Genomic DNA, 27960 nt, shown 5'->3' with positions numbered 1-27960 from the left:
AAACTAGTAAATTGTGCAAGGCCATTTATTTTGTTCTCATTTAAAGGACAGAACATAATGTGCATTAAATTTAATTAGTTAGGTTTGCACAAATTTGATTATGGAGTTCGGTTAAAAGAATTGGGCCTTTCGAATATAAAGAGATTCGCTAGAAGAAGGAAAAAAATTTGCTACTATGAGTAATAAAAAGAAAATATAGAGTTAGGAAAGCGGTTGTGGCCGCTTGCAATTTTATTCAGATCATGCTGAGAAATAATAGCTTACATTTATCTGCAAGCAAGATTCTTTTATCAAAAGAGCCATATGGCCTTACCAAAAGAACCATACATAACTCAGGTTCCCGACCCCTGAGTTCACAATATTAACTGTACAGTATGTTCTAAACAGCCATTATTACTAAGTACTAATTAATAATACATCTAAAGATCTAACACTCATTAAGGTTGAAAGTTGGTGGAAATAAGCTTCGGTGTGATTTCAAATCAGGACTGAAACTAGCTGCAATTCATACTGCCTCAAGTTACAAAAACTTATAAAGATGTGTGGGACCAGTCACACCACTTTTTTAAAATCAGACTTGGAAATGTGGTATTGTCCTCTTAATGTTAAGAAAACATGACATGCAATGTGGCACAAAACATGATCAAATGGAAAAAAGTATTGGTCCTGCTTTTGAGGCCAGTAATATGTGTTTTTGTTGCCAAACTTTTTCAACTATTAGTTTTGAAGTGATTCCGAAGGACATGAAATCAGTTTCTTCCCATTTGCAAGATAGGTTTTAGTCTGAGCCGACTTTGAAAGGTACTATACTACACTATTTGAACCACTGAATGAAGGAGTTATACGACATAAGGACAAGTTGTGACCTTGAATTTGCTGCGCAATCTAAAATTTGTAAAAGCACTACACCACCTTAAATGCCAATGCTTTCTCCTGTTGCTTATGATTCACTAGTTTGTATATGAGCATGACTGGTACATGGGCTGCATAGTCTCTATTGCTAAAGATGATGGTATATATGTCAAGTTGTTACTGCATGCGTCCAAAAACACCTGCTCAATCCTTTTACTGGCCTCAAAGGCAAGACCAATATTTTTTCCATTGGACAATGTTTTGTGCCAGATTGAATGTCATGTTTTGTTAACATCAAGAGGACAATACCAAATCTCCAAGTCTGATGGAAGCCTGTTTTTTGAAAAGTGGTGTGACTGGTCTCACACATCTTTATAAGTTTTTGTAACTTGAAGCAGAGTGAATTGCAGCTAGTTTCAGTCATGATTTATAATCAAACCAAAGTTTATTTCCATCAAATTTTCAACCTTGATAAGTGATAGATCTTTAGATGTATTATTAGTTATTACTTAGTACTAAGGGTTACTTGGAACATATGGTGCAGTTATTATTGTGTAACTGAAGGAAGGGCGGTGCTTTGCAATAACATTGCGAAAGATTTAAGCTCTTGGTAGTATGTTACTTGAATATGAGGTGTCTTCCAATATACATATATACTTGTACTTAACATTGTATAGTATATTTATGTGGCCCGAAAAAAAAAATTTTCTTTTGGACACATGTTGTTTTTGTCCGAATTATGTGGCCCGAAAAAAAAAATTTTTTTTTGGACACATGTTGTTTTTATCCGAATTATTATGTGGCCCGAAAAAAAAAAATTTTTTTTGGACACATGTTGTTTTTGTCCGAATAATTTTTTTTTTCTTTTTTTTTTCAGTCAATTTTTATGGCTCACTTTTGACAAGGAAAAAAACATAGTTGGAACATGAAATTTTCACAACTGTTAAATACCCTCCCAAAGTTGTTTCTAATATAAAAAAAAATTGCCTAGGTTCTAAGGGGTGGTTTTTAGGGGGGCAAAACTGTCATTTTTTGTTAATTTTGGTTTTAAGCACTTTTCAGAGATAAAAAAATGTAAAAAAAATCTGATATATTTATGGATGATGGATACATGACATATACAATGCTAAGTAACAAAATTTTAAACCTTACCCCTGAACTTTTCATCCGGGGGGTCAAAATGCACAACACTTTAGGAAATTTTAATGATATATTTACACTAGAAGGAAATGACATAAACATCTGAAAATTTCACAAATGTTAGAGAACCATTTAAAGCTGATGTTAAAATAAACATTTTACCTCTTGAAAAAAAGGGGAGTAATTTAGGGGGGTAAAATTAAAATTCGGCCGTTTTTGTGTTTAGAGGTGTCTAAAAAACTAAAGAAAACATTGTTAAATAGTTTTCAATTACAAAGACAAATTATAGATTGCTCCTCAGGCCAATTTTGAACTTCAATTTAAAATAATTAACCTATGGGGGAAAACAACTAAACAAAAATATAGAAATTAAAGTGATTTCATTCATAGAATAAAAACTGGAAACAGAGTGGTGTACACTGCCTCCACAATTTTTCATTTCAATCTGCGGCGGTAAAATATGTTGTTTTGTAAAAGCAATAAGTTAATTTACTAAGAGAAGCCTCTTTTTAAAAGGCAAGTCGCACGCGCTTAGTTTCCCTGAGACAAGCCACTTCGCACAATGAATGTTGCACGCGCTGGACAAAAAAAGCACAGTAGGCAGCCAGACGCTTCGCGGCCAGAATAAAGCAAGTGATATGAACAAATTCAGCATTAAAGGTTTTCTGCCGCTAGGTTAGAGTATATAGCTGTAAAGAACTAAATCGATTACTTCACACTATTGACTTTTGTCCCCAATGAGAGGCGTACAGGGGTGCAAGAAAAAATTGTCAAATATTTTTTAATTATAAAGACAAGTTATAGGTTTGCTTCGCAGCCAAATTTATATTAAGACCACTGACAATCATTCTTGTAAAAGTGCACCATGTCCAACCTATACCACGCAACTTCGGGCCACATCCGCTTTTGCCTGCTAAAGCACCGAAACTGGAAGCACAACATTGGGAGTATATGGACACTGACAAATAAGACCCGTTGAAAGAATATAGAATAACTAAGGAATGACACCCTGGTAAAGTATAGTAGAACTGCGCTGTACCCCCCTGGTATAATATAGTAGAACCGCACCATACCCCCTGATATAATATAGTAGAACCGCGCTATACCCCCTGGAAAAATATGCAAAAACCGCACACCCTGTCTAGTTTTTTTTTTTTTTTTTTTTTTTTTTCAGTCAATTTTTTATGGCTCACTTTTGACAAGGAAAAAAACATAGTTGGAACATGAAATTTTCACAACTGTTAAATACCCTCCCAAAGTTGTTTCTAATATTAAAAAAAATGCCTAGGTTCTAAGGGGTGGTTTTTAGGGGGGTAAAACTGTCATTTTTTGTTAATTTTGGTTTTCGGCACTTTTCAGAGATGAAAAAATGTAAAAAAAATCTGATATATTTATGGATGATGGATACATGACATATACAATGCTAAGTAACAAAATTTTAAACATTAGCCCTGAACTGTTTATCCGGGGGGTCAAAATGCACGACACTTTAGGAAATTTCAATGATATATTTACACTAGAAGGATATGACATAAAATGCTGAAAATTTCACAAATGTTAGAGAACCATTTAAAGCTGATGTTAAAATAAACATTTTACCTCTTGAAAATAGGGGAGTATTTTAGGGGGGCAAAATTAAAATTCGGCCATTTTTGTGTTTAGAGGTGTCTAAAAAACTAAAGAAAACATTGTTAAATAGTTTTCAATTATAAAGACAAATTATAGGTTGCTTCACAGCAAAATTTTGACCTTCAACTCAAAATAATTAACCCATGGGGGAAAATAATTAACCAAAAATATAGAAATTAAAGTGATTTTTTGATGGAAAAAAAATTGCAAACAAAGTGGTGTACACTGCCTGGCAGATTTTTTATTTAAACTTGCGGCGGTAAAATATGTTGTTTTGTAAGAGCAATAAGTTAATTCACTAAGACGAGACACTTTGCACAATGGATGTTGCACGCGCTGGACAAAAAAAAGCACAGCAGGGAGCCAGCCGCTTCGCGGCCAGAATAACGCAAGCGCTATGAACAAATTCTGTATTGAAGGTTTTCTGCCGCTAGATTAGAGTAGATAGCTGTAAAGAACTTAATCGAACACATCACACTATTGATTTTTGTCCCCAATTAGAGGCGTCTAGGGGTGCAAGAAAAAATTGTCAAATATTTTTAAATTATAAAGACAAGTTATAGGTTTGCTTCGCAGCCAAATCTATATTAAGACCACTGGCAATCAATCTTGTAAAAGTGCACCATGTCCAACCTATAACACGCAACTTCGGGCCACATCCGCTTTTGCCTGCTAAAGCACCGAAACTGGAAGCACAACATTGGGAGTATATGGGCACTGACAAATGAGACCCGTTGAAAGAATATAGAATAACCAAGGAATAACACCCCGGTAAAGTATAGTGGAACTGCGCTATACCCCCCCTGGTATAATATAGTAGAACCGCGCTATAACCCCCTAGCAAAATATACAAAAACCGCACACCCTGTCTAGTTATTTATTTTTTTTTTTTTCAGTCTATTTTTTATGGCTCACTTTTGACAAGGAAAAAAACATAGTTGGAACATGAAATTTTCACAACTGTTAAATACCCTCCCAATGTTGTTTCTAATATAAGAAAAAATTGCCTAGGTTCTAAGGGGTGGTTTTTAGGGGGGTAAAACTGTCATTTTTTGTTAATTTTGGTTTTCGGCACTTTTCAGAGATGAAAAAATGTAAAAAAAATCTGATATATTTATGGATGATGGATACATGACATATACAATGCTAAGTAACAAAATTTTGAACATTAGCCCTGAACTGTTTATCCGGGGGGTCAAAATGCACAACACTTAAGGAAATTTCAATGATATATTTACACTAGAAGGAAATGACATAAAAATCTGAAAATTTCACAAATGTTAAAGAACCATTTAAAGCTGATGTTAACATAAACATTTTACCTCTTGAAAATAGGGGAGTATTTTAGGGGGGCAAAATTAAAATTCGGCCATTTTTGTGTTTAGAGGTGTCTAAAAAACTAAAGAAAACATTGTTAAATAGTTTTCAATTATAAAGACAAATTATAGTTGCTTCACAGCAAAATTTTGACCTTCAACTCAAAATAATTAACCCATGGGGGAAAATAATTAACCAAAAATATAGAAATTAAAGTGATTTTTTGATGGAAAAAAAATTGCAAACAAAGTGGTGTACACTGCCTGGCAGATTTTTTATTTAGACTTGCGGCGGTAAAATATGTTGTTTTGTAAGAGCAATAAGTTAATTCACTAAGACGAGACACTTTGCACAATGCATGTTGCAAGCGCTGGACAAAAAAAGCACAGCAGGGAGCCAGCCGCTTCGCGGCCAGAATAAGGCAAGCGATATGAACAAATTCTGTATTGAAGGTTTTCTGCCGCTAGATTAGAGTAGATAGCTGTAAAGAACTAAATCGAACACATCACACTATTGATTTTTGTCCCCAATTAGAGGCGTATAGGGGTGCAAGAAAAAGTTGTCAAATATTTTTCAATTATAAAGACAAGTTATAGGTTTGCTTCGCAGCCAAATACATATTAAGACCACTGCCAATCAATCTTGTAAAAGTGCACCATGTCCAACCTATAACACGCAACTTCGGGCCACATCCGCTTTTGCCTGCTAAAGCACCGAAACTGGAAGCACAACATTGGGAGTATATGGCCACTGACAAATAAGACCCGTTGAAAGAATATAGAATAACCAAGGAATAACACCCTGGTAAAGTATAGTGGAACTGCGCTATACCCCCCCTGGTATAATATAGTAGAACTGCGCTATAACCCCTAGCAAAATATACAAAAACCGCACACCCTGTCTAGTTCTCTTTGTCATCGTATAGAATCCTCCTCTGTGTTAGTATAAGTAGTATTGTGCGCTGATTGTGCATAAAGTTTTCAGTCGCAAATCATTAAAATTATTGGCATTTTTCGCATACATTGAGTGAAATTATTTGTCTATGTATTGGCTTCTAGTGTGCATTGCTGTACCAGCAGACTTCTATAAGTTTTTTTGACTTCCAGGGCATCCAAAGGATATGGAAAAGTCTGACTTTTAGACTTTGAAGTCTTGACTTAAGAAATCTGTTTAAGAAAATTAAATTTAATAATACTTGACCTACAACCCAAACGCTAACCAGCACCCTAACCCAAATAATGTGCATTGATTAAATAATTATATAAACGCTTTAGGCCCCAATACATCAATGTGTGTAACAATCCTATATAACCTGGACGACAAATTATCTTATTGGGCTTTTTCCCAGCGTTTAAATAATTATTAAATTAACGTACATTATTTGAGTTAGAGTGCTGGTTAGCGTTTGGGTTCGGGTAGGTCAAGTATTATTAATTCTATCTCATAGTTTTTTTCCAATATTTTCTATATTATTTTGAGTTTTCAGCCAATACTTTCTATTTATCTCTGCCAGGAGTTTACCTAAAGGTCCAATTTTTAGTGCATTGCTGTGGCCTCAAGGTCTAAAAGTCAGACTCTCTTGCCCTTGGTAGGGATGTTCAAAGTAGAATATCTAATTCTGCCATTTATTTGGGGTAATTGGAACCAATATAATTTAAGTTTATTGTTGCGCCTAATTGTTCATTCGCGAGTGGCAAGTTTCAATAAACGCCACACATTTACACTGGTTACTTTAAATGTAGCGATTTAGTACAGTTGCAGCATTTCTTCGGGCGACCTTTTCTTGGGGCGGTTGGATGCCTTAATTGTCATAGACCTTTTTGCTTAGAACTGCACTAATTTCTGACGGATCGGGTGTAACCAGTGGCATATCCAGGGGGGTATAGGCTGTCCAGACCCCCCCCCCCCCCTTTTCGTTAGAGATATTATCACTTTTTGTTCTTTTTTGTCAGAATTTTTCTCACCGCTCTAGCGGCAATGTTTTTATTGTAATTAGGTCAAGCGTCTTAAGCTAATGCGAAACCAAAATCAAACACAAAACATCGTTTTTCGTCTCCTGTTCGGATGACCGTAAACACAGGATACTTTTTCTGTTTCGCCTTTCGTTATTTGTTCAGGTTGGCTGATTAGCAAGGGTGTATTCGACAATTGACAACGCTAAAGCCTTCTTATTTTGAGACATGCTTACAATTTAGCGTGGTCCCGTACATGGAACTTAGGAAACTGCGCTGCTGATAGTCTAAACATGATTCTACCAAAATCAATCACACATACTTCCCCGTCTTGGTTTATTTTTCGCTTGAAGTTAACGATTGCACACTAAGCGATTCCGACGCACGTGTTCGCTTAGCGTCGTAAAAGTTCATTTTTCCTGGACGTTAATTGGTTGTCTGATTATTTTTTACGACGTCATTAGAAATCACTATTTTATGATGTCATACCCTTCACTAGTTTATGACGTCATTATTCATTAATGATAGACGGAAAATTAGGGAATTCCCCAAGTTGAAAATTCGGGACCCCCTTTTTGATTTTCTGGATACACCTTTTGGGCTACACATGCATGTAATTTCAAAGTAAAGCATAACACACCGAATATATGCAGAAATCATACCAAGCGTAACATTCAACCTTAAAACTTACTGCATAAAATATAAAACATTCGTGACGCCCTGAGAATTTGCCGGTGCTCTATTTAAGAAAAGCGCATCCCCTGGTTAAGAACCACTTTTTTCGCCTGTATATATTAAAGCAAACTAATTTGAACACTTTTTGTTCAGTAAGTAGCTTAAATAAAATAAATTTGGGCACTTTTTGTTTCATACGTAGCTTGGAAAAAACTAATTTGGGCACTTTTTTATCCATACATAGCTCAAATAAAACTCATTTTGGCACTTTTTGTTCCATATGTAGCTCGAATACAATTAATTTCTTTTTTGTGCATACATAGCTTGCATAAAACTAATTTGAGCACTTTTTTGTCCTTACGTAGCTCGGATAAATGTTTGGGCACTTTTTGTTCCGTACGTAGCGTGGATAAAACTAATTTGGGCATTTTGTTGTCCGTACGTAGCTCGGATAAAACTAATTTGGGCACTTTTTCAAAACTTTAGTGAAGTAAAAATGGGGCACCTAAGGTATTACATGTAATAATCTTTACAAAATAATGATAATGTGGGCTTTAGGAGACGTCTGGAGGTCAAATTTTAGTGAAAAAAACAACTTTTAATTTTTGGGGGGTTCCGCACTTCCGTGAAAAAAAGTGTGCAAGTGCCCAAAATTTTGCGCAATTGCGCCAAAAATATGCGCTTAGCGGGAGCACTATCCGCAACACAAATAAGATTATTGCGATGCCTCCCGTGCTTTCGCGTATATATTGCTCCTCTCCATTGCAACAGAAAACATCCGTCCGGTGGACAAAGCAAGCCAAAAATAATAACAGATTATATTTAAAAGCTAATAAAAACGGAAGTTACAAACTACTTAATATTTGTTTGCGTAGGGTAACAACTTTTCATAGGACTTGCAAGTTAGGTGAATTTGGTGAAAAAGCGCACATATTAATGGACTAAAAATTATGAAGACCAAAAAAAGTCTTCCGCATATCCATTTTGAGCACCTAAAAATTTTGGGCACTTTGCGCACTTATTTTGAGCTTGTGCACAAAATATACAATTTATTTGCAGCAATATATATATATATACATATTTTTCCGTATAATGTCTCTAATGATATCTCAAAAAATAGGCAATTTTGAAGTTACGCTCCATATAATCGGCAATTTGTTTAAACATTCTTGATTTTACCCACTGCAAAGTGTAACAGTTTAACGACCTTTAATGTGATTTAAGGTTCACATCAAATATTGTGACACCGGCATATTATAGTGTTTAATGCACAATTAAAATTATGCAACAATCGGACAGGTGAAATGTTGTATTTTTCTCACATCAAGTAGACAATACATAATTTTTTTGCCCGGGGGGGTGTTTTAGACCAGGGGCGTGCAACCTGCGGCCTGCGGGACGCATAAAATATGTGGCCCACGGCGAGCTTTGGTTTTTGGCCCGCACAAAAAATAAAAAATAAAATTACTTTTTGATCTTTTTCGGTCGTTTGAAATGTAATTGTTTTTCAATCAATTTCAATGTTCATGTGAGTTGTAAAAAAAGAAACAAATTCTCTCTGCCCAGCTAAAAACTAGTTTTGTTACCACCAACATCTCAATCTAAATAATAGTCCACAGCTGAGAAAATTCGTTTCAAAGATGGCATTGTTTGGTTTAGCGTATGTGTTTTTTCCAAACTAGGGTTTTTATGAAAGTCCCTCATCACTCAGAACTGACTAATGTACACCTGGAGAATATGTACTTTGGGTTGCCAGCACTTCAATTTAGGTTAACCTGGATAGGGTGATTGGAAAAGCAAGCCAGCTTCAAAGCTAACATTAAATTGATTTTAAAATATTTTCCGTTGATTCGTAACAAACTAAAAACGTAACGGTTTTCTTTTAGTGAGAGTCACTAACAGATAGTCGACGAGATATATTTAAGTGGCCCGTGGTCTAATCCGAATACACATATTTGGCCCGGCACTATGAAAGGTTGCACTACCCTGTTTTAGACCCATCCACAGCCCCTGCCTAAATAGGTTTAGTGATAGTGTGACACCCCTCTTTATAGAATGTCACGCTACGCGCCTGGCTGTCAATATAGGGTATATAAATTATGAATAATTTCCGCCATCCCAATAAAACAAGTTTAATAATAAATTATTAGTAAAAAATATACTAGGATTCGATATTCTGAATTCGTTATTTGAAGCCTAATATTCTAGAATACTGTGGGATTATTATACTTTGAAGATACCTAGTAACAACCCATAAAATGATATCTTTACTTAAAATAACTATATCATGTAATTTACCTTGATGCAGAAACTTTACTTTTTTGTTTGTATTATGATTTAAAGCTTCTTCTGATTCATTGTTCACTGTTCCTGTGGCAATTTTCCTACCGAAATCTTTGGAAGTACTTTGACTAAATACAATTTCAGTTTGTGGGTCAAGATTTTGATTTGAATTAAGATCCAGTTGATTTTCATCAGACGATTTATCAATCGTATCATGGGATTCATAGTTAGGCTTGGATAATGCTTTTGTCTGTTCTTTTACCACTACTGGCAGCATTACAAAAACACTTAAGTTTCCGGTGGACTTGATAGTTGTTCACCTTTGTCATCAGGCCTCAGCCAGGAATTCAGGATTTTTATAATAGCAATTTCATATATATTACTAACACATAACTAATACCATGAAATCAGCAAGAATACCTAATTACTTATTAGAATAAATATATTCACTTAACAAAAAACCTGGGGCATTAGAACATGCAATTTTTAAAATCATGTTAATGTCCTTACAATGGTAACTAAATGTAAACAATAGGACAGGCAATGCAAGTTGATTTATCACTCTTCCTCTTTGCAGGTTGTTCATAATTATATTTCGTTAAATGGCTTATGATACACTTGTGCACAACTAAATTTACCAAACATATAGCACATGGTAAAAAAAAATATTTGCTTCACGACTTTAAACTTCACTTTTGCTGGACAATTGGCTGTGCCTGAATATTTTTACGACGTCATTACAAACCCTATTTAATGATGTCATTATTCATTAACATCAGATGGAAAATAGAGGAATTCCCTAAGTTGAAAATTCAGGATGCTCCTTTGATTATCTGGAGACGCCCCCTTTTTTTGTTACTTTTAAGCTGAATGATTGCCTATAATCGGACAAGTATACCTTTTTTAATAATTATCATTATGTTATTATAATAGTGGTTTGACTTGGAGATGACTTGCTGTAATAATGACTTGACTGGAACTTGACTTGGGCAACTTAGGACTCGGACTGGGACTTAACTTGCTATTTTTTAAAATGACTTGATTTGTTATTTCACAAATGACTTGACTGGGTCTTAGGTCATTTTGAAATGACTTGTTTACAAAACACTACATGCATATAAGACAATTCTTGTTTGTGTTTTTGAGAAAATTACCAACGCCTCATCGATTTAAAAGTCGCCCTTTTAGAGTGTTTTTGGTATTGCAACAGGATGAACTGTGCAGAAAAAAATAATCTTTAAAACTTTGTCCAGTCTGTTTGTAATGACCTTAAATCTACTAGTTGTGTCAAGGATTAGTCAACAGATATTGATTGAATTATACTTCAAAGTAGTTAAATTAGTCTACTTGTTTACTTGTGGGTGTAAGGATTTCTGATTAAAATGTTAGTTAGTATAAGCACTTAACTACATTTCATTTATCCATCCATGCATGTAAATATGCACTCTGATTTGCCTTTTAAAAACTTAAAACACACAGCGAAATAGCAAGGCAGGGTAAATTATTGGAAACAATTTAGTACGATGAAAATTTGCAGACGGCAAGCCAGCATTTTCGAGTGCTGATCGGAAAACGCTCACCACTATGGACTGGCAAGTGTAAATTTTTTTAGAACCACTAATCTATACTCAGTTTGCATTACTCTTATTGAAGAAAATCATGGAAAGAACTTTGGTCGTATAATTTAGGCAATAACATCACCAAAAATCTGTATGAACTCTATGGAGAATTCAAAAAAAAAACTAGCTGCATTTATTTAAAAAATATTGATAAAAGTTGTTTAGGGAAAATGGCTCCCATGGTTAAAATTAAGTCACTGTGCTTAACACTGTAATACCCTGACAGACAATAACAGCCAGCTGGTTTCCACTTTTATTTAACCAACTTCATAAATTTTGTTGGAATTAATTAAACAATGTGATTTGCTTGCAATACTGCTTTTCTAATTATTGCGTGGAACCAGTGGCATATAATAGCAGAACTAATATAAACTTCTAGAATATTTTTTTGTGAAATTATTTTTTGATGAAAGCCTATACAACAATTGGTCTGCATTGATCCCAACATTTTATTCTGACCCACGACGCAATAACATTTTACAGTTCATTACTTCTAATCAAGGCGCTGAACGTGGATGTGCAGAGCATTTTTAAGGCCCTGGATTTTTAACAGGGCGTCCTTCGAGTTTGACCAATTTATCAACAAATGTGCAAAATTAATTCCTGTAGCCCAGTCTTTTAGTTCACCAAAAGTGTTAGGATACTATACTTTATTTGTGACATCATAACCAAATATTTCTTGATATAATAATAGTTATTGTGGTAATAACTAGTTCTAGTCACAAAGTTAATAATTTTTTTGCAGTACAGTAAACACTTGTTTAGGTTGTGATTTCTGTCTTTAATGAGTCTGAGGATAAACATACTGAAATATATATAATTGCAACTTGAATTACAGGTTAGAGTTTTAACTTAGTTGTTTGACAAATTGCGAGGACTGGTGTGTACAAGTTCTTCAGTAAACATAAGAGTGTGTTCTGTTCAAAAAGGTCTATCTCGCAACTTGCCTTCTGACTGCTCAGTGTTTGAACATTCAACTTTAATTGAACTGTTTAAACATTCACTAATATTAATACAGTTAATTTTTTTATGATAATTAATAGGTATCTTGTTATAGTGATTGATATGTAATTGTCATCTACGCGATCTCCAAAGAAAAGGCAACTGACCCACCCGGGGATCGCGACCCCCAGTTCGAAAACGACTGCTCAAAAAGAAAAAATTACTTTCAAATCGTTCTTCATATGTTGTAATTTGCTTCAAAAAATCTGATTTTAAAAATGAGAAGAGAAAATTGGACAGTTGAAGAGAGCGATCTTGCTCACATAAATAGACCATATTGATGTAGAGCAGTGGTTCTTAACCGGGGGGGGCGCGAGCGAATTATCGGGGGGGCGTGGGGTTCACAACAGTATTTTTTGTGTTGGCTTTAATATCCATTGCTTTCGCGATTAGCTTGCTTTTATCCTTTTTTATATGTAACATCCTTTGTTTTCTAGACTTAACATCCTGTGTAAGCTATTATTACTAGGGATGCTCAAAGTAGAATATCGAATCCTTGAAGCAATAAGACTTAATAATGCTTTCAAAATCAGGACCGAATTGCTTAAGACTTCTATGTGCAGTGTTGCATTTGCTCACTTTTGGCAAAAATATAAGTTTTGGACACAACCTGGACAGTTGACATATTACAGTTTACAGAACGGATTCAGATAACAGAACTTTGTAAAGAATGTTAAACATATGAGAGAGTTTTTTTTATTACAATGTACACATGTTAGAAAATTGTTTGGGCGATTTATTGCTGTGATTGTGGGCCCTGTAGGGTAGATTAAGATTAATCCCTTCCCCAAACAAAATCGAGGTTAAATAATTTAATAAAAATATACTAGGATTCGCTATTCTGGATTCGTTATTCTAGATTCGAATCCTATTATTCTAGAATACCTTGGGATTCTACTTTGAACATCCCTAATTATTACGTCACAAAAGGTTTTTCGAGTTTTATTTCGTCACAATAAGAAGACTTGCCTATCGTTTAGTTTTGCGCCTAAATACCTTAGGCTGCCTTTTGTTTTAGTTTTGCGGTGTTAGTAAAATAACCTACTAGGTTAAGTATATGATTATTCAGTCGCAGTAGCAGACAGCTAGCCATATCCTTTGTGTGCTTGTTAACATTATTAATTCAAAATGGATGGAAAAAAAAGAAAGTATCTTGACGAATACATTAAATTTAGTTTTGTATCTATGCAAAAAGATGACATAAAAGTCCCTCAATGTGTAATATGTTACAAAACTCTTAGCAATGATGGAATGCGCCCTACACGATTGAAACGACATTTGACATATTTGCATACCGCTCTAGCTGATAAACCTAAAGAATTCTTTGTAAATAAAGGCCACTCATTAAAGAAAGCTAAATTAGATAAAAGTGGAGAATTTTATGGACAATCTTCGAACGTTACAGAGGCTTCTTATGAAATCGCCATGTTAATCCTGAAAGCTAAGAAAAATCATAGCGTCGGAGAGGCCCTCATAAAACCAAGCATACTTGTAGCAGCCGTACTAGTTTTGGGCAAAGATAAGGCAACCAAATTTTCTCAAATTTCACTATCAAACGATACGGTTAAAGGTAGAATCGATGAAATGTCTCAGGACATTAAAGATCAATTCTCAACCAGGTAAAAGAATCTCCTTTTTGCTCTATCCAATGTGACGAAACAACTGACATTAGCAATTGTTCTCAGCTACTGATGTATGCTCGCTTCATGTCAGGCAACATTATGAAAGAAGAGATGTTATTCTGCCAATCAATGGAAAGTCGTAGAACATCAGCAGATATATTTAATGTAGTTTCAAAGTTCTTTGAAGAACACAATCTTTCGTGGAATTCATGTACAGGTATGTACAGATGGAGCCCCTGCAATGCTTGGGTTGAAATCTGGCTTCGTTAAAAGAGTAAAAGAAAAAAATCCATCTATTGCCGGTATTCATTGTATAATTCATCGTGAAGCCTTAGCATCCAGAACTCTGCCACCTACAATGAAAAATGTACTCGACTTAGCTATCGAGGTAGTCAATTTTATAAAAGGTGTAGCACTTAACAGCTGTCTTTTTAGGCTTCTGTGTAAGGATATGCAATCTGATCACGAAGCCCTTCTTTTCCATACAAACATTTGTTGGTTATCTAAAGGTAACATGCTAAAAAGACTTTATGAACTACAAGAAGAAGTAACAATATTTTTAACATCACGAAAGAAGTCTAAATATTTGGCCAAGTTTCTTGCGAAAGATTTTCAAGTAGCACTTGCTTACCTTGTGAACATATTCGAAGCATTAAATACGCTCAACCTCAAGCTCGAAGGAAAAAACACCAACATCGTTAAGCATCATGACCACATTCAAGCTTTTATAGCAAAACTTGACCTTTGGAAGAGTCGAATTGAACAAGGAAACCTAGCAAGCTTAAGTAACTTTGATTCTGCTCTCACAGATGGCAACATTAACCATGAGTTGAAGAAACAAATATCAACTCACCTCCATGACTTGAAAGCAGAATTTATTAAATACTTTCCAGATATAGACGAAAAGCGAGAGACCTGGAAGTTTATCGTGCACCCATTTTAATGTGAAGTGGTAGATATTTTCGAAGAAGGACAAGAGGAATTTCTTGAGTTGAAGTTTAACTCTACAACCAAAAAAGACTTCATAGAACTAGAACTGGAGACGTATTATCAACCTGTTTACCCTTTAATCTCAACTCGGGCTCTTCGAATTTTGACAATATTTGGATCAACGTATCTTTGTGAAGCTCACGTTGGCATCAAGACCAAGTATAGGAACAGACTGAGAGTTGAAGGAGACCTACGTTGTGCGCTATCTGAGTTTAAACCACGCATCAAAAATTTAGTTGCTAGAAAGCAGTTTCAAGTATCTCATTAACGTTTATTCAATAAAACAACACAAAAACGTTGCTTTTTGTATGATAGTTATAAAATATCGGAGGGGGGCGAGAGACCCACAACAATTACAAAAGGGGGGCGTGACAGAAAAAAAGTTAAGAACCACTGATGTAGAGAGTGATCTTGGCCTGTTGCGGGTAGGTTTTTATCCAATTTAATCAGTCTTGATAAACCATTATTCTTTATTGAGCTTTTGTCATGTGATTTATACAACACCAAACCTCTCTTGAGGAATATTTTAAACAAATTTATAAGGGTCTGGATACAACAAACCATTTTTGGCACTCGCCAGTCGGGCAAGTGTGTGTCAGTCAGTACTCACATTGAATGAATTGCACAAAATTGGTGAGCGAGCGAGAAAATCCTAATCCTGTACATATATATATATCTTTTCTCAGATAGATTTATTGCACACTAAAAATATTTTGTAGGCTACATTTAGATATTTTTCATTCACACATTTAAGCAAACTTTTATTCAACAGGAATAGGGAGGGTCTGAGCAGGTTTGGATCTCATAATATTGTTAGAGGGGCATTGTAAAAGGCGCTCTAAAATAAGTTTTGTGTGCAAATATTCCACGAAAGTTGTGTTTTTTGTTTGTTTTTTTAGTATTTAAGTGGATAAAATTTAAACGCAAAAAATTAGGTACGAGGAAATTTACACTGAACATCTGAAAACTCAAACCTGCTTGTAAGAGCCGCATCAAACAGGTTGAAATGTTGTATGTATACAGCTTGTGAGCCATGGTCCCCCCACTGTACTAGAGCAAAACTTTAAAATTATCTAGTTTAAAACACATAAATTTTAAAGAATCTTACAACGAAATATTGATGTTGAATAAACAGTGTTGAGATTTTGCACTCCAACTAGCTAAAGTAATTGAAATTGCTCCACGAAGGTGCTTAATAACTATACATGCTAGTGCAATGTATGGTGACGCGTGCATTGTATTGTGATGTATATGTAACGCGCACTCGAATATATATATATAGGAGATAAAAAGACTTCACTGTAATGGAACTTTTATGTAGCTGGTTTGATTCTGCAAAACTTCATAATTATCAGCTTTGCTTGAAAGCTTGACAATCATTATTGGTTTTATGTTGCGACTTGATTCTTTATTTTGAATCAATTTTTTATACCCAGACCCTATCTTCAAAAAGCATCTTTACATGTTCAACTTGGTCAACCACAGTATTTTCTGGATGCATATCTCGTATTATTAAGTTTTTTTCCTTGGTGCTTGATGTGCAATTTCTTGAAATTCTGATTTGACAAGTGATGATGAATCACCCAGTTTGTGTATACTATTTGCTGAAATCTTAAGATCCTTTAACTGTGATTTATGCTGTACTAGTGTGTTTGAATTACTGTTAACTTTCTACTCTAACTTACCGCATTGTAATCTTTTTTTTGATTTTAATGTTTGGATTAGTTTAAAAACACCCACCGCTTAATAATTGCAAAGAATACAGAACCCGGGTAAGGCATTATTTCACTTAGACAAGACATTATACTCATCCTCAGACAGACCCGGACAACATGTTAGATGTTACCACAAGTTGTGGTATTCACATTTTAGTGCAGAAAAGGCCAAAATGGACAAAATAACACTTCAAACTTTAGGAAGTGGGTATGTGTCGGTTGGGGAACACCTGTCTGTATAAGGTTGTATAGGCCTTATTCTGGCCAGTTTACCAATTCAACTGCGCACAAAAATTACTTTAAAAAATGGCAAGTAAGACAGTGATGTAAGTTTTATTTACTTGCAGCACTCCACTAAAGATTTGGTCATTCATTCACAAAATACTTGCTTCTTACCAAAGGGATGCACACAGACCGATATTTCATTGTGTAATATCTCCGGAAGTAAACACGATATTGATCAGAAATTTTTCCCATTATTCAAAGCAATCTCACTTAGCTAGCAATCAGACTTTTATCGAAAAATAATTAATATTCATATTTATGAATACTAATATTCAGACATAGTCAGCCTTACAATAATTCAAAAGTGTCCAAAGTGAATCACAAGAGTGATATCTACTAGTCTACTCTTCAAAAATAGCCATGACTTGACCGAAAATTATTCGGGGATAGCTTATTAATATTTGTTCAAAAACACATAAACGTCAAAAAATTTAAATTGGGCTAAAAGCCCCATAACTCAAAAAACAACAAAGATTTTCAGTCAAAATTTTCACACATTATTTAATCAGACACATCTTATCCAGCAACCAGACTTTTCTTCTGCCTAAGTTTTGATATCCATTCTATATTTACCTACACAGTACAACAACCTTCAGCCATTGTGCTCCTATTCATCTAGGCTAGGTAATAATCTCACTAATTACAGGAATAGGTTTTGTAGAATAGCATAAAATTGTACTTTGCAAATATTTATATTTTTGCAGAGTGGTTGCACTCTTTGCATGGTAGCACAGGGCACTAAGGTAAAAAAACATGGTCTAGAATCTTACCACGTTTATTTTAACAGTAACAAAACAAATTGTCAAAATTGAAATGGCAAGGAAGGCTTAAATATGTTAGAATTAATATAATAATAATACTTGACCAACCCAAATGCTAACTTTCACCCTAACCCAAATATTGTTAGCAACATAAATCCCCCAATGAAAATGGGAACTCCTTCAATTTGGTACGTTGAAATTAACGCAAAAAAAGTTCTAGGAATACCGCATACTGCAACGTACATTATGTAGTTTAGGGTGCAGGTTAGCGTTTGGGTGGGCCAAGCATTATTATATTTATTAATAATAATAATGCTTGGCCCACCAAACCGCGAACCGACACCCTAACCCTAATAATGTGCGTTGCGGTTTGCTATATTTGTAGACCGTTTGGTTTTGCATTATTTCTACGTACAAAAAAGGATGAGCCCCTGAAAGTGTGACGTAGGATTCTAGACCAGCGCCCATAATTATTATATTTATAATATGCCTTCCCCCTTCCTTGCAATTCGAACTTTGACAATTCATTTCGTTAGTCTAAAATAAATGTGGTACGATTCTAGACCAGAGCCCTTATTTTTTACCGCTGTTCGAAAGACAGTTGACATAGATCATAAAATCACAACGTCAAACAAACCAAACCAATATATTTTACTATGCCATTGCCTTGGCATAATTAGACTGCAGCAATAATACTGAAAACCAGTGGGTAATCTAACAGGAAGTGTTGGCCGCCATGTTGTATCTAAAATCCATATTGGCGCCTCGTCTTGTCTTGCGTGCTAACATATTTTGAGATGTCAGCCTTTTTAAAAAAAAAAAAACAATGTCTTTATGCTTAAAAATACGTATGTGATACGAGATTATGCAAATAAAACAATTGAAACTGACAATAATATGCAAATTAAGTACAATGTAACGGGTTTATGAACCCTTCTAAATATCCCCACTCCAGACCACGTCTGTTAACCCGGTAGGGTTTGCGAGAGGCGGCCTGTCAGGGAATATTGCAGAAGGGGCAGAACTTTTGCTTCATCGGGTTCCAAAAATGTGCGACGTCGCATCCTTCGCACAAACGGTAAATGCGATTGCAACCGTCGCAGGCAGTTGGCGTGTCAACATCAGGGTACAGGAGTAACCTTTTGCACTGGCATGACATAACGCGTTTCGTTTGGGAGGGATCTTCTGGTGATGGCTGCTCTTTGAGCTTTCTTCCGATCGATCGTTGGCTGGCGGGGTTTTGTCCTGGCTCCTTGGCCGTTTGCAGGTTTCGTCTGCCGCTGTGTTGTCATCTGCTGTTGTTGCTGTTGCGCTGGAGGCTGTTGCCTCTTCCGGTTAAACTTCTTCCTCCGCCTCCTCCTCGATCTCTGACGAGATGTCCGCTACGAGTTGCTTCTCCATTGGTGTCGTAGGGTCGAGTTGCCCATCCGGTTGGTGCTGCGCTGGTGAGGGTGTCGGGCAATTTGCCCGGATGTGGCCGGGTCCTCTGCATTGAATGCATTGTTTTCGTTGACCATAATAGGTACTTGACGGGGAAGGTGAGGCCCTCGCATCTCATTGACTCCGGTATGGGTCGCCTTGATGCGGCCATCGGCAAGGCCGGCGATGTGGTTTCTCATCCTTCGCACTTCTATCAGGGCCTTACCATGGTGCTTCTGAATGTACTTGATGAGGACATCGATGCTGAAACGGGGTGGTACGTGGCAAATCTCCACACTAGTAAACTTGCCTTAATATTTTCTGACCAGTTCGACTTCTGGTCGGTTTGACAACTTGGATACCATGCAGCTCCTCTGCCTTCTCTTCAGTTTTGCATGTGAATTCGGTATATCCACCCTTTCACTCAACAATGCTCTCCAGATGTTAGAGCCCGAAGTACACTAGCTTCAGGATGCTGTATACATAGTTTCTTAATTTCTTGTCTGGCATCTTGTTCACTACTTCCGTTCGGCAGGAGAAAAAAATCTTTCTCGGGGAGCGGTTTCGTCCCCTGGGAAACGGCCATGTCCATGGCTTGGACGTCCTATTGATAGCCAAATGCTGAGAGTCATACACTTGAATATTACGTGGTGGTCGAGTAAGAAAATCCTACCAATCCCGACAGCAAGAGTGGGAGACTGAGCTTATCTTGTTAGGTATACTTTCCGTAACGTGCGGTGAGGTTTCTTGATGGTGAGGCACTAATTTTTTCAAGCCACGTTTTTTCTTTAACAACCACAAAAAAGGTATTGTACTAATACAAAATAAAAATATTAGCAGCATGCTTTCACGTTTATTAGAAAATTACAAAACAAGAAACAAGGAAAGTAGAAAAGGTGATTTTTTTAAAGCACAGCCACGGTAGCGTAACCAGCCGAAAATTTGGGGGGTAAAAAGTTTGAACTTTGTTGATTTAGCTTTTGCCAATGTATGAACTGCGCATCGAACACAAATATATATGCTAGCAAACCGTTTCGAGCAGCAACTGACTGAGTTTTAGCGTAACACTCAAAAACCATTTAGAGAGCAAAAAAATGAGTAAAAACTAGTAAAACTACAATAATAAGTATAGCAAACGTAATAATAACTATACCGGTACATCGTTTATGACCTAACAGTGCATGACAATTGAAGGTGTCGCATGCCTGTGATCGACTGTTGTGGTACTGCTCATTAATGCTACAAAACAAATTATTATTAAGAGTACAATATTTATAATTTTTTGGGGGGGGCATGGTCCCCCCCTAGCTACGTCCATGACACCCACACATCCACTCCTTTTTTACCAATCTCTTTGAAATTGCGTGGTATTTTTTTGTCCAGTCGTCTGATGCAAACCTTTTAAATCCTAAACAGGCCTTCATTTATGACTTCAACTTTAGAATGAAAGTTTATTTTTAAAAAATATCTTAGCTTAGATACTAAATTTTCCTCCATTTTAGTTGGGACGCCAAAATATGTTTTCCATAAGAAACTGCGAAAGAAAAAGGCACGCATAATGCAATGTATGGCACTTAATTATGTGATCTGAAGAGAGGCACGGCTTGACGCTGCCTCTGCGTATTTTAACGATTTTGACAGCGTGAACGCTTAATATGAATAACGCAACAGGAATTGAAAAAAAAATAAAGCACGCTTTAGGTATAGAAACGTAAAATTTGCGGGAGAGGAAGTACGACTACAGCAATTCATACAAATTAAAGCACCCAAAACGTGCAATGTTTACTATACTTTAGCAAGTAGGCCTAATATATATTCTGTGATAACCATCTCTTTGATATAATGAATGAAAGACACACACAAACATATGTGTTTAATAACATCTGTGATATAGCCCCTCGGAAGTTGCTTTATGACCAACGATTACGGCTTCCGTATCAATAGTACACCGAAAAGCCATCGCAGACTCGCCGAATCTGTTGATCTACGATGCAAGCAGAGCAAGCCAGAAAAACAACTGGCCTACAGTGAGGTTCGAACTCACGACCTCCGGTCAAGCTGGGACCGTCGCTCTACCAACTGAGCTATGCAGGCTTAGAGAGGAGCGAGTCGAGAAACAACCATGCGCCAATACTGGCACATTTTGTTAGTACAAGCAACTTTACACTGTGATATAACATTTGCTTTGCCAGAAGTTGGCCTCCCCTGACTGCACGTCCCTGATACTTTCTGGTAGCTGTGTATTGATTTTTAGGAATTTTTAATGTTGGGATAGTTTTAAATAATTCGATCCAATGTACACCCACAACTTCAATTTTTCTTGTTTTTTCAAAATTAATGGGCTACGGAAAACATATTTCGCTGGAAATATCTGAATGACCAGAATGGGAGACTAATAAGCTTATCTTGTCAGGTGTACTTTCTCAGTAGTTGTGTAGCGATTTTTAGGAATTTTTATTGTTCGGATAGTTTTCAAAAATTCTATCCAATGTACACCCTCAACTTTAATTTTTATTTGTTTTTCAACATGAATGGGCTACGGAAAACATATTTCGCTGGAAATATCTAAATGACCAGAGTGGAAGATTAAGTTTATCTTGTTACTTTAGGTATGCTTGCCATTTTTTAGAAACGTAAATCCGGGACGCATATTGAAAACTGCAATAAACTTAATGTAGACCTAATACAAACTAATTTAACGCAACTAATTAACTTAACGGGGTTGCGGTTGTATTATATTTTTTCAGGGGGGATTTTTCAGGGCCCTACTTTTAAAGGTGGTTTGTCTGGCCTCTTAAAACTATTACATATTATGTTGTACTCTGCGTCATTTGCTTGAGCCGTGTGTTATTGCCGATGATTTAAAATGGTAATTTACCATGTTACTAAAAAGTAATTTTACGGATAGCGTATAATCCTGGCTTGAGTGCTAAATTGTGTGGAAAGTGGTAAACATTTTAATTTTTTCTCAATAAAACATTTCAATTTCTCTAATCTTTAATTGTTATATAGCATATATGTTGGTCGTCCCTTGACTATTTTTTTGCTTATTGTACCTGAAATGGAAAAAATGGAGTCACATTCTTCAGCCTGTGTGGAAGCAGCATTTAATCGAATGGCGTATTATAAATTATCGCATTTATCTGCGTGACTGTGAAACATCTAATTGTTCGTCTTCGCAAACTAAAATTTTTACATTTTGTTGAAAGAAAATTGCAAATAATGTGTGCTTATTCGAAATTAAACGACTAAATACCCAACGGCTAAGCACGTCAAACATCTTTTACGTAACGAAAACCAGTGACATATATCGATAGGAAACCACTCACTAACGTAAAACCTTAAGTTGGAGCAGCCATTGTTCGCATTGCGTGATATTCAGCAAATACGTAATCCTGGTACTACGTCCAACGTAAGTAAAATCTCGTTTGAAACTGAAAATTGATTACGATTAAAACCGCCGCATTTAATGCAATGTTTTGCGAAAGCTACCTAAGTTTTGCGCGGTAACATACTTCAAGAAGTTCTTAAACCTGAAAGTAATTTTTACAGCAACTAATTCAATTCTTTGTCTTTGTGTAAACATATAAGTCTTAAAATAGAGTTAGCTCCACCAGGCAACATATCAATAAATATAAATCGCTCTTCTGGTGTAAACGAAGTATAAACCGACGTTTCGGCAGCAGATACCAGCTGACCTCACCAGGGTTAATAATTAAAACGAGAGTGCGTTAGCCATCTTATATACTGAGAAGTAAAAAATTGAAAAAACGTAGATTAAAATTAATAATTCTAGACGTCACTGAAGTATGCGATAAGCTGTGACGCGCCGGAGTCATCCGGTCGGACAACGGGCATTTATCAGCTATTGCGTATAGCTACAACGACGAGTAGATTGCCGGATACCATGAATCCTTTTTATTCATGGTGTTAGGAGATTTGTCAATCCGGAATGATTCAATGAACCGTCTTTTGTAATAGTGCGGTTCCCAGTCTAGAATTTTACAGTTATCCCAATCAATTCCGTGTCGGAGTTCAACCGCATGCTCTGCCAGAGCTGACCGGGATGCCTTTTCGTGGCGGACGTCACGCATGTGTTCGAGTTTCCTGGTATGAAAGGAACGTTTAGTTTCCCCTATGTATGTTGCTGAACAACCTCCACAGGGAATCTCATAAACAGCCCCTTGACGTTTTTCTGGTTTGACTGGATCTTTAGTTGAAGGTAAAATGTTTCCAATTTTTCTGGCTGGTTTAAAAGCTGTAGAGATGTCGTGGCCCTTCAAAATGCGTTTTAATTTTTCTCCCAGACCTGGAATGTAGGGAATAATGGCCAGACCTTTAGATTCTGGTTTAGATGTTAAATGGTTGGTTTTGTTACGAGATTTGAGCAACCAATCGGGGTATCCGTTTAATCTCATGGCCTTCTTAACATGTTTAATTTCGTTGCCTTCGTCCTGATAGTTACTGCAAAGTTTTGAAGCTCGGTGTAGTAGGGAACTCACAACCGAGCGTTTGTGTTGTAAAGGGTGGTCCGATCTGAAATTCAAGTAGCGATCTGAACGTGTTACTTTTCTAAATACCTTGGAAGATAATTTACCTGACCGGTTACGAGTGATTAATGAGTCCAAGAATGAAATTGAGCATTTGTTCTCTGTTTCCATAGTGAATTTAAATGGTAGGTTCCAAGCTGTTTAAGTGGTCCAGGAACTGCTGTATCAAGTTTGTTTTTATTATGACAAACGTATCATCCACGTATCTTCGCCAAATTCGTGAGGGGGTATGGAATGAATTCATGGCCTGTTGTTCGATGTCCTCCATAACCAAGTTTGCCCGTTGTCCGACGGCGCAGTTCTGCACCGGATGACTCCGGCGCGTCACAGCTTATCGCATACTTCAGTGACGTCTAGAATTATTAATTTTAATCTACGTTTTTTCAATTTTTTACTTCTCAGTATATAAGATGGCTAACGCACTCTCGTTTTAATTATTAACCCTGATGAGGTCAGCTGGTATCGGCTGCCGAAACGTCGGTTTATACTTCGTTTACACCAGAAGAGCGATTTATATTTATTGATATAAGTCTTAAGTTGGTAACATTAAAACTTATTTCTATTAAGGCGATCAGTATGTATTATGACTTTAATTTGATTTGAAATGTTGAAAACCTTTTTATCGATCCAGAATTAGTAACAAACGTTACACTTTAAGTTGTAACAGCAATTGTTTAATGCAAAAACCTAGGTCTGTCCCTTATTAACATTATTGTAATGAAATTCTATCAAATTTGACAAATTATCACTTTAAATTTATCCCAGCCCGTCAAAACCTTTCTGAGTTTGGGTCAGGACCGCGACCTGAAAAAGGTTGCCGACCCCTGGTATAGAATTTGGTAACTACACATTAGTTTACCACTGTTATCATTTTATAATGTAATGTTGATGTATTGCTGCCATTAAAATATTCTCAACTGCAAAAACACGTTTTATTTTGTCAATGGAAATGACCAGAAGTCTTTTATGATCTGCCATGTTTAAACTTTTTCTTGCAATTAATTCAGCACATAATTTTGTAAACATGGGGCTGTTTGGTAAACATTTTCTAAAAACAAAATACCACGTTTTACTTTTGGCAGCCAGTCTCTAACAAAATCTAAAAATGTACCTGTGTTATTTGTTGTTAAACGTATCGATTTTCTCTGGCGGGACGTAGGTTGCCAACCCCTGCTGGTCTACACCCTCTATCAGGGCCTGTCAAGCAGTCAGCGAACAGTAACCTCTAATCAGTTGTCACTTATAGATTATCGCCCAAGATTGGACAACAACATTTTTACAGGACATTTCCATGCATTGACCCAACGACAAAGAAACTCTTTAGCCTATATGTCGTTGATTGACCGCATTCAAAAGTACATTGCAAATTATGCTTTCTGCACGTACATTTTACGGTTGTGCATGTCGTTGTACAATTACATCGTATCACCTAAATGAGGTTATGTGAAGCTGCTCTTAAATCTGTGGTAATGGGTTTTAAAGTTCCATTCATTGTTTTTCCATCCCCAGTCCTGTGGATTCAGGGCAAATCTTTCAACTTTTGAACCTGACAGTATACGTACACAATTACGCATGCTATAAAATTTTATAGCAGCGAATGCAGGGGGCAAATTTGGAGATTCAACACACTTTGTTGAATTTCTAGCTATCTTCAAGTATGATTTTCTGTGTCTTAACTGACTTAACGTTCCACCGGCATCACCATAATAAAGGAGAACTACTGCTTTGTACCCGCGAGACATCGATAAAAACGATGCAGATGAATAGAATGTTCGGGCACAATCACGGAACCCTTTGTTTTTCGTAAAGATTAGAGTCAACGCTTTCGGTTTTCCTATACAGAAAAAAACGTGACGTCGTGTCGCATCCAAGTATATTTCCATAACGCATTTGCCAAAGTAGGTTTGCATACTTGCCGTATTACGAAAAGAGATTCGAAAAGGACTGGCGAATGAGTACAAAATTTAAAGTTGAAACACTCTTTGAAAACATCTTCATCTAAGTTCTTCGCAGTAATTACCAAACGTTAAAACAATACTTGTGGATTCATGTATATTTCATCACCATCAAGTTAACACATGGACGCCATAACCCTAACCTGTTGATTTTTTTGAAGCATTTTTCGAGGTAATTAATTGTGGGATTTTCAGGCCAAGTAACAAAGCTCAGCTTTCGACACAAAAGGATTTCGGTTTAAAAAAAAGAAATTAATTTGTTTGTATCGAGCGTATCGCGATTTTCACGTACATTTGACAGATCCATATGCTATTCGTTGCTTACGTAAGTGACACCAGTTAATACTGAAAAGTGTTATTCAATGTTGCACATGTTGGCATTGATAAAATACATGTAATTATTTGTTGTTGCTCCGCCATTCCACGGTCGTTAGTCGAGCCACCAGTTGATTTTACGCTTAAATGAACTTGTTCTATAAAAAGATCGTTTGAAAGTCCAGCCAAAACTTTACCGCTTCTTCTGACCACGTGGAAACAATCTTTAAATTTCGTATAAATGTCCGGATGAGTTTTAGGGAGTAGCATTTATGTAATACGTTTTCCAAATGTATTGTTAAATTTCAAATTTTCCCTTGGTAATTCAACTGTTGCCTTAAAGCAGGGGTCGGCAACCTTTTTGTAGTCGCGGGCCAAAACCAACCTCAGAAAGGTCTCTGCGGGCCGCACAAAATGTTAACTAAGAATTATGTTATTAAAATGTAAGAACAACTGTTAATCAGGCGGACCTCGGATCTTTTTTGCGCCTAAAAAAGTGTTTAATTACATTTAAGGAGGCAGTAATAAAGTGTTGGCGCAAGGCGCGAATAAAATGCGTTTGTTTGGTTCAAAATCCGAGTCCACACATCGTCATCCATACTACTAATGAAAAGTGTAATAAAACTACTTTGAGGAAACGCAATAACATTAGTTAATCTAGTTGAGTGTTTGTCAACCTTTTAAAGTTGGGGCACACCTGGCGAGCGAAGCGTGCCCGATTTTATTTTGGCATAACGCCATTTCTTGCAAGTTTTCATTAGCTTACATTGCCGACAATAAAAAATAAAAAAAATTCTAAAAAACATATGTCCATTATTTGTGAATACGTTTTCCGTTTATCCGCGACGCACTTGGCAGCCTTCCACGGCACAACGGTAAAGAAGCGCTGATCTATATTTCAAAAGACAGCGTCAAAACCTAAACAAACCGAATGGAAATCGATCATTCGCGCGAAGCGCGAAAATTTTTCGCACTTACGTAGTTAAAATAGTTAAAAAGTATTTGAAATGGAATCGTGCCAAGTTTGTCAAAGAGGCGGCGGGCCAGATGAATTTCATCGGCGGGCCGTATCCGGCCCGCGGGCCGAAGGTTGCCGACCCCTGCCTTAAAGTTTACAGTTGTGATGCCATATTATGACGTCATATGCTCGTCTAATTGCTTTTATTTAATTTACTTTTTTGTTTCTTGAGACTAATATCAAGGTATTAGAACTATTCAATGAAACACGCACACAAAGTGTGTTAACAACTGAGATCTAGCCCTTCTGAAGCTGCTTTTTGAACAACGACTGCGGCTTATGTATAATTAGTAGACCGAAAGCCATTTCAGTCTCACCGAATCTGTTGATTTATGATGCAAGCAGGGCAGGCTAGCAAAACAACTTGCCTGCAGTGAGATTCGATCGTACGACCTCCGGTCAAGCCGAGACCGTCGCTCTATACCCAGCAAACACAAAACGTTATACAACCATTTTACAACGTTACCAATTGGTTGTAAAGTGGTAATACGTCGAAACACAACAGAGTAAAATGTTATATCTTGGTTTTTCCCGAACGTTGATCTGTTTACCAAGCTAAAACTAATGTTCAAACGTTATTATAACGTAAACATGAAGTTTTTAAATAACCGAAAACTACAAACGTTTATGTAACGTTAAAACAAGCGTTTAAAAATCGTAAGTCCTGAACATTTGTTAGGACGTTAACGTTGCGTTTTTTATGACGTTAGTGTTACTTTAATAGGCAACATTTAAATGCAAATTTTTTAACATTTTTTCCATAACGTTTAAAAGTCGTACATTTCAAAGGTATTTAATCATACGTTAACGATAAGGATTTAATTACGTTATGTCAACGCTATAAAGCAACACATAAACAGA

The 27960-nt window shown here is 36.3% G+C and overlaps 2 protein-coding genes and 1 non-coding gene across 5 annotated transcripts in view; 1 reads left to right on the top strand and 2 right to left on the bottom strand.

The window, feature by feature from the left end:
* Positions 1–10236, bottom strand: part of LOC146148618 (uncharacterized) — a 63078-nt gene extending 52842 nt beyond the window's left edge. For all 3 annotated transcript variants that reach the window (XM_083388412.1, XM_083388413.1, XM_083388414.1), the window contains exon 1: positions 9864–10236. In XM_083388412.1, the coding sequence (XP_083244538.1) occupies positions 9864–10125 (262 nt within the window). In that variant the 5' untranslated portion in view covers positions 10126–10236. The remainder of the gene's footprint in view (positions 1–9863) is intronic.
* A 4369-nt stretch (positions 10237–14605) lies between these two features.
* LOC146148617 (protein FAM200B-like) lies at positions 14606–15034 on the top strand. Its single transcript, XM_083388075.1, has one exon. It carries the CDS (start codon positions 14606–14608, stop codon positions 15032–15034), a length of 429 nt encoding a protein of 142 aa, XP_083244201.1.
* A 6246-nt stretch (positions 15035–21280) lies between these two features.
* Positions 21281–21355, bottom strand: Trnaa-agc (transfer RNA alanine (anticodon AGC)). The gene has a single exon. It is a non-coding gene; the product is annotated as a tRNA-Ala (tRNA).
* Positions 21356–27960: the final 6605 nt, after the last annotated feature.

The sequence above is a fragment of the Ascidiella aspersa genome, chromosome 4 (genome assembly GCF_963924565.1).
Source record: "Ascidiella aspersa chromosome 4, kaAscAspe10.2, whole genome shotgun sequence".
In the NCBI taxonomy this organism is placed as follows: domain Eukaryota; kingdom Metazoa; phylum Chordata; class Ascidiacea; order Phlebobranchia; family Ascidiidae; genus Ascidiella; species Ascidiella aspersa.
Note: the sequence above shows the minus strand (reverse complement) of the source record. Positions and strands in the feature narration are given on the sequence as shown.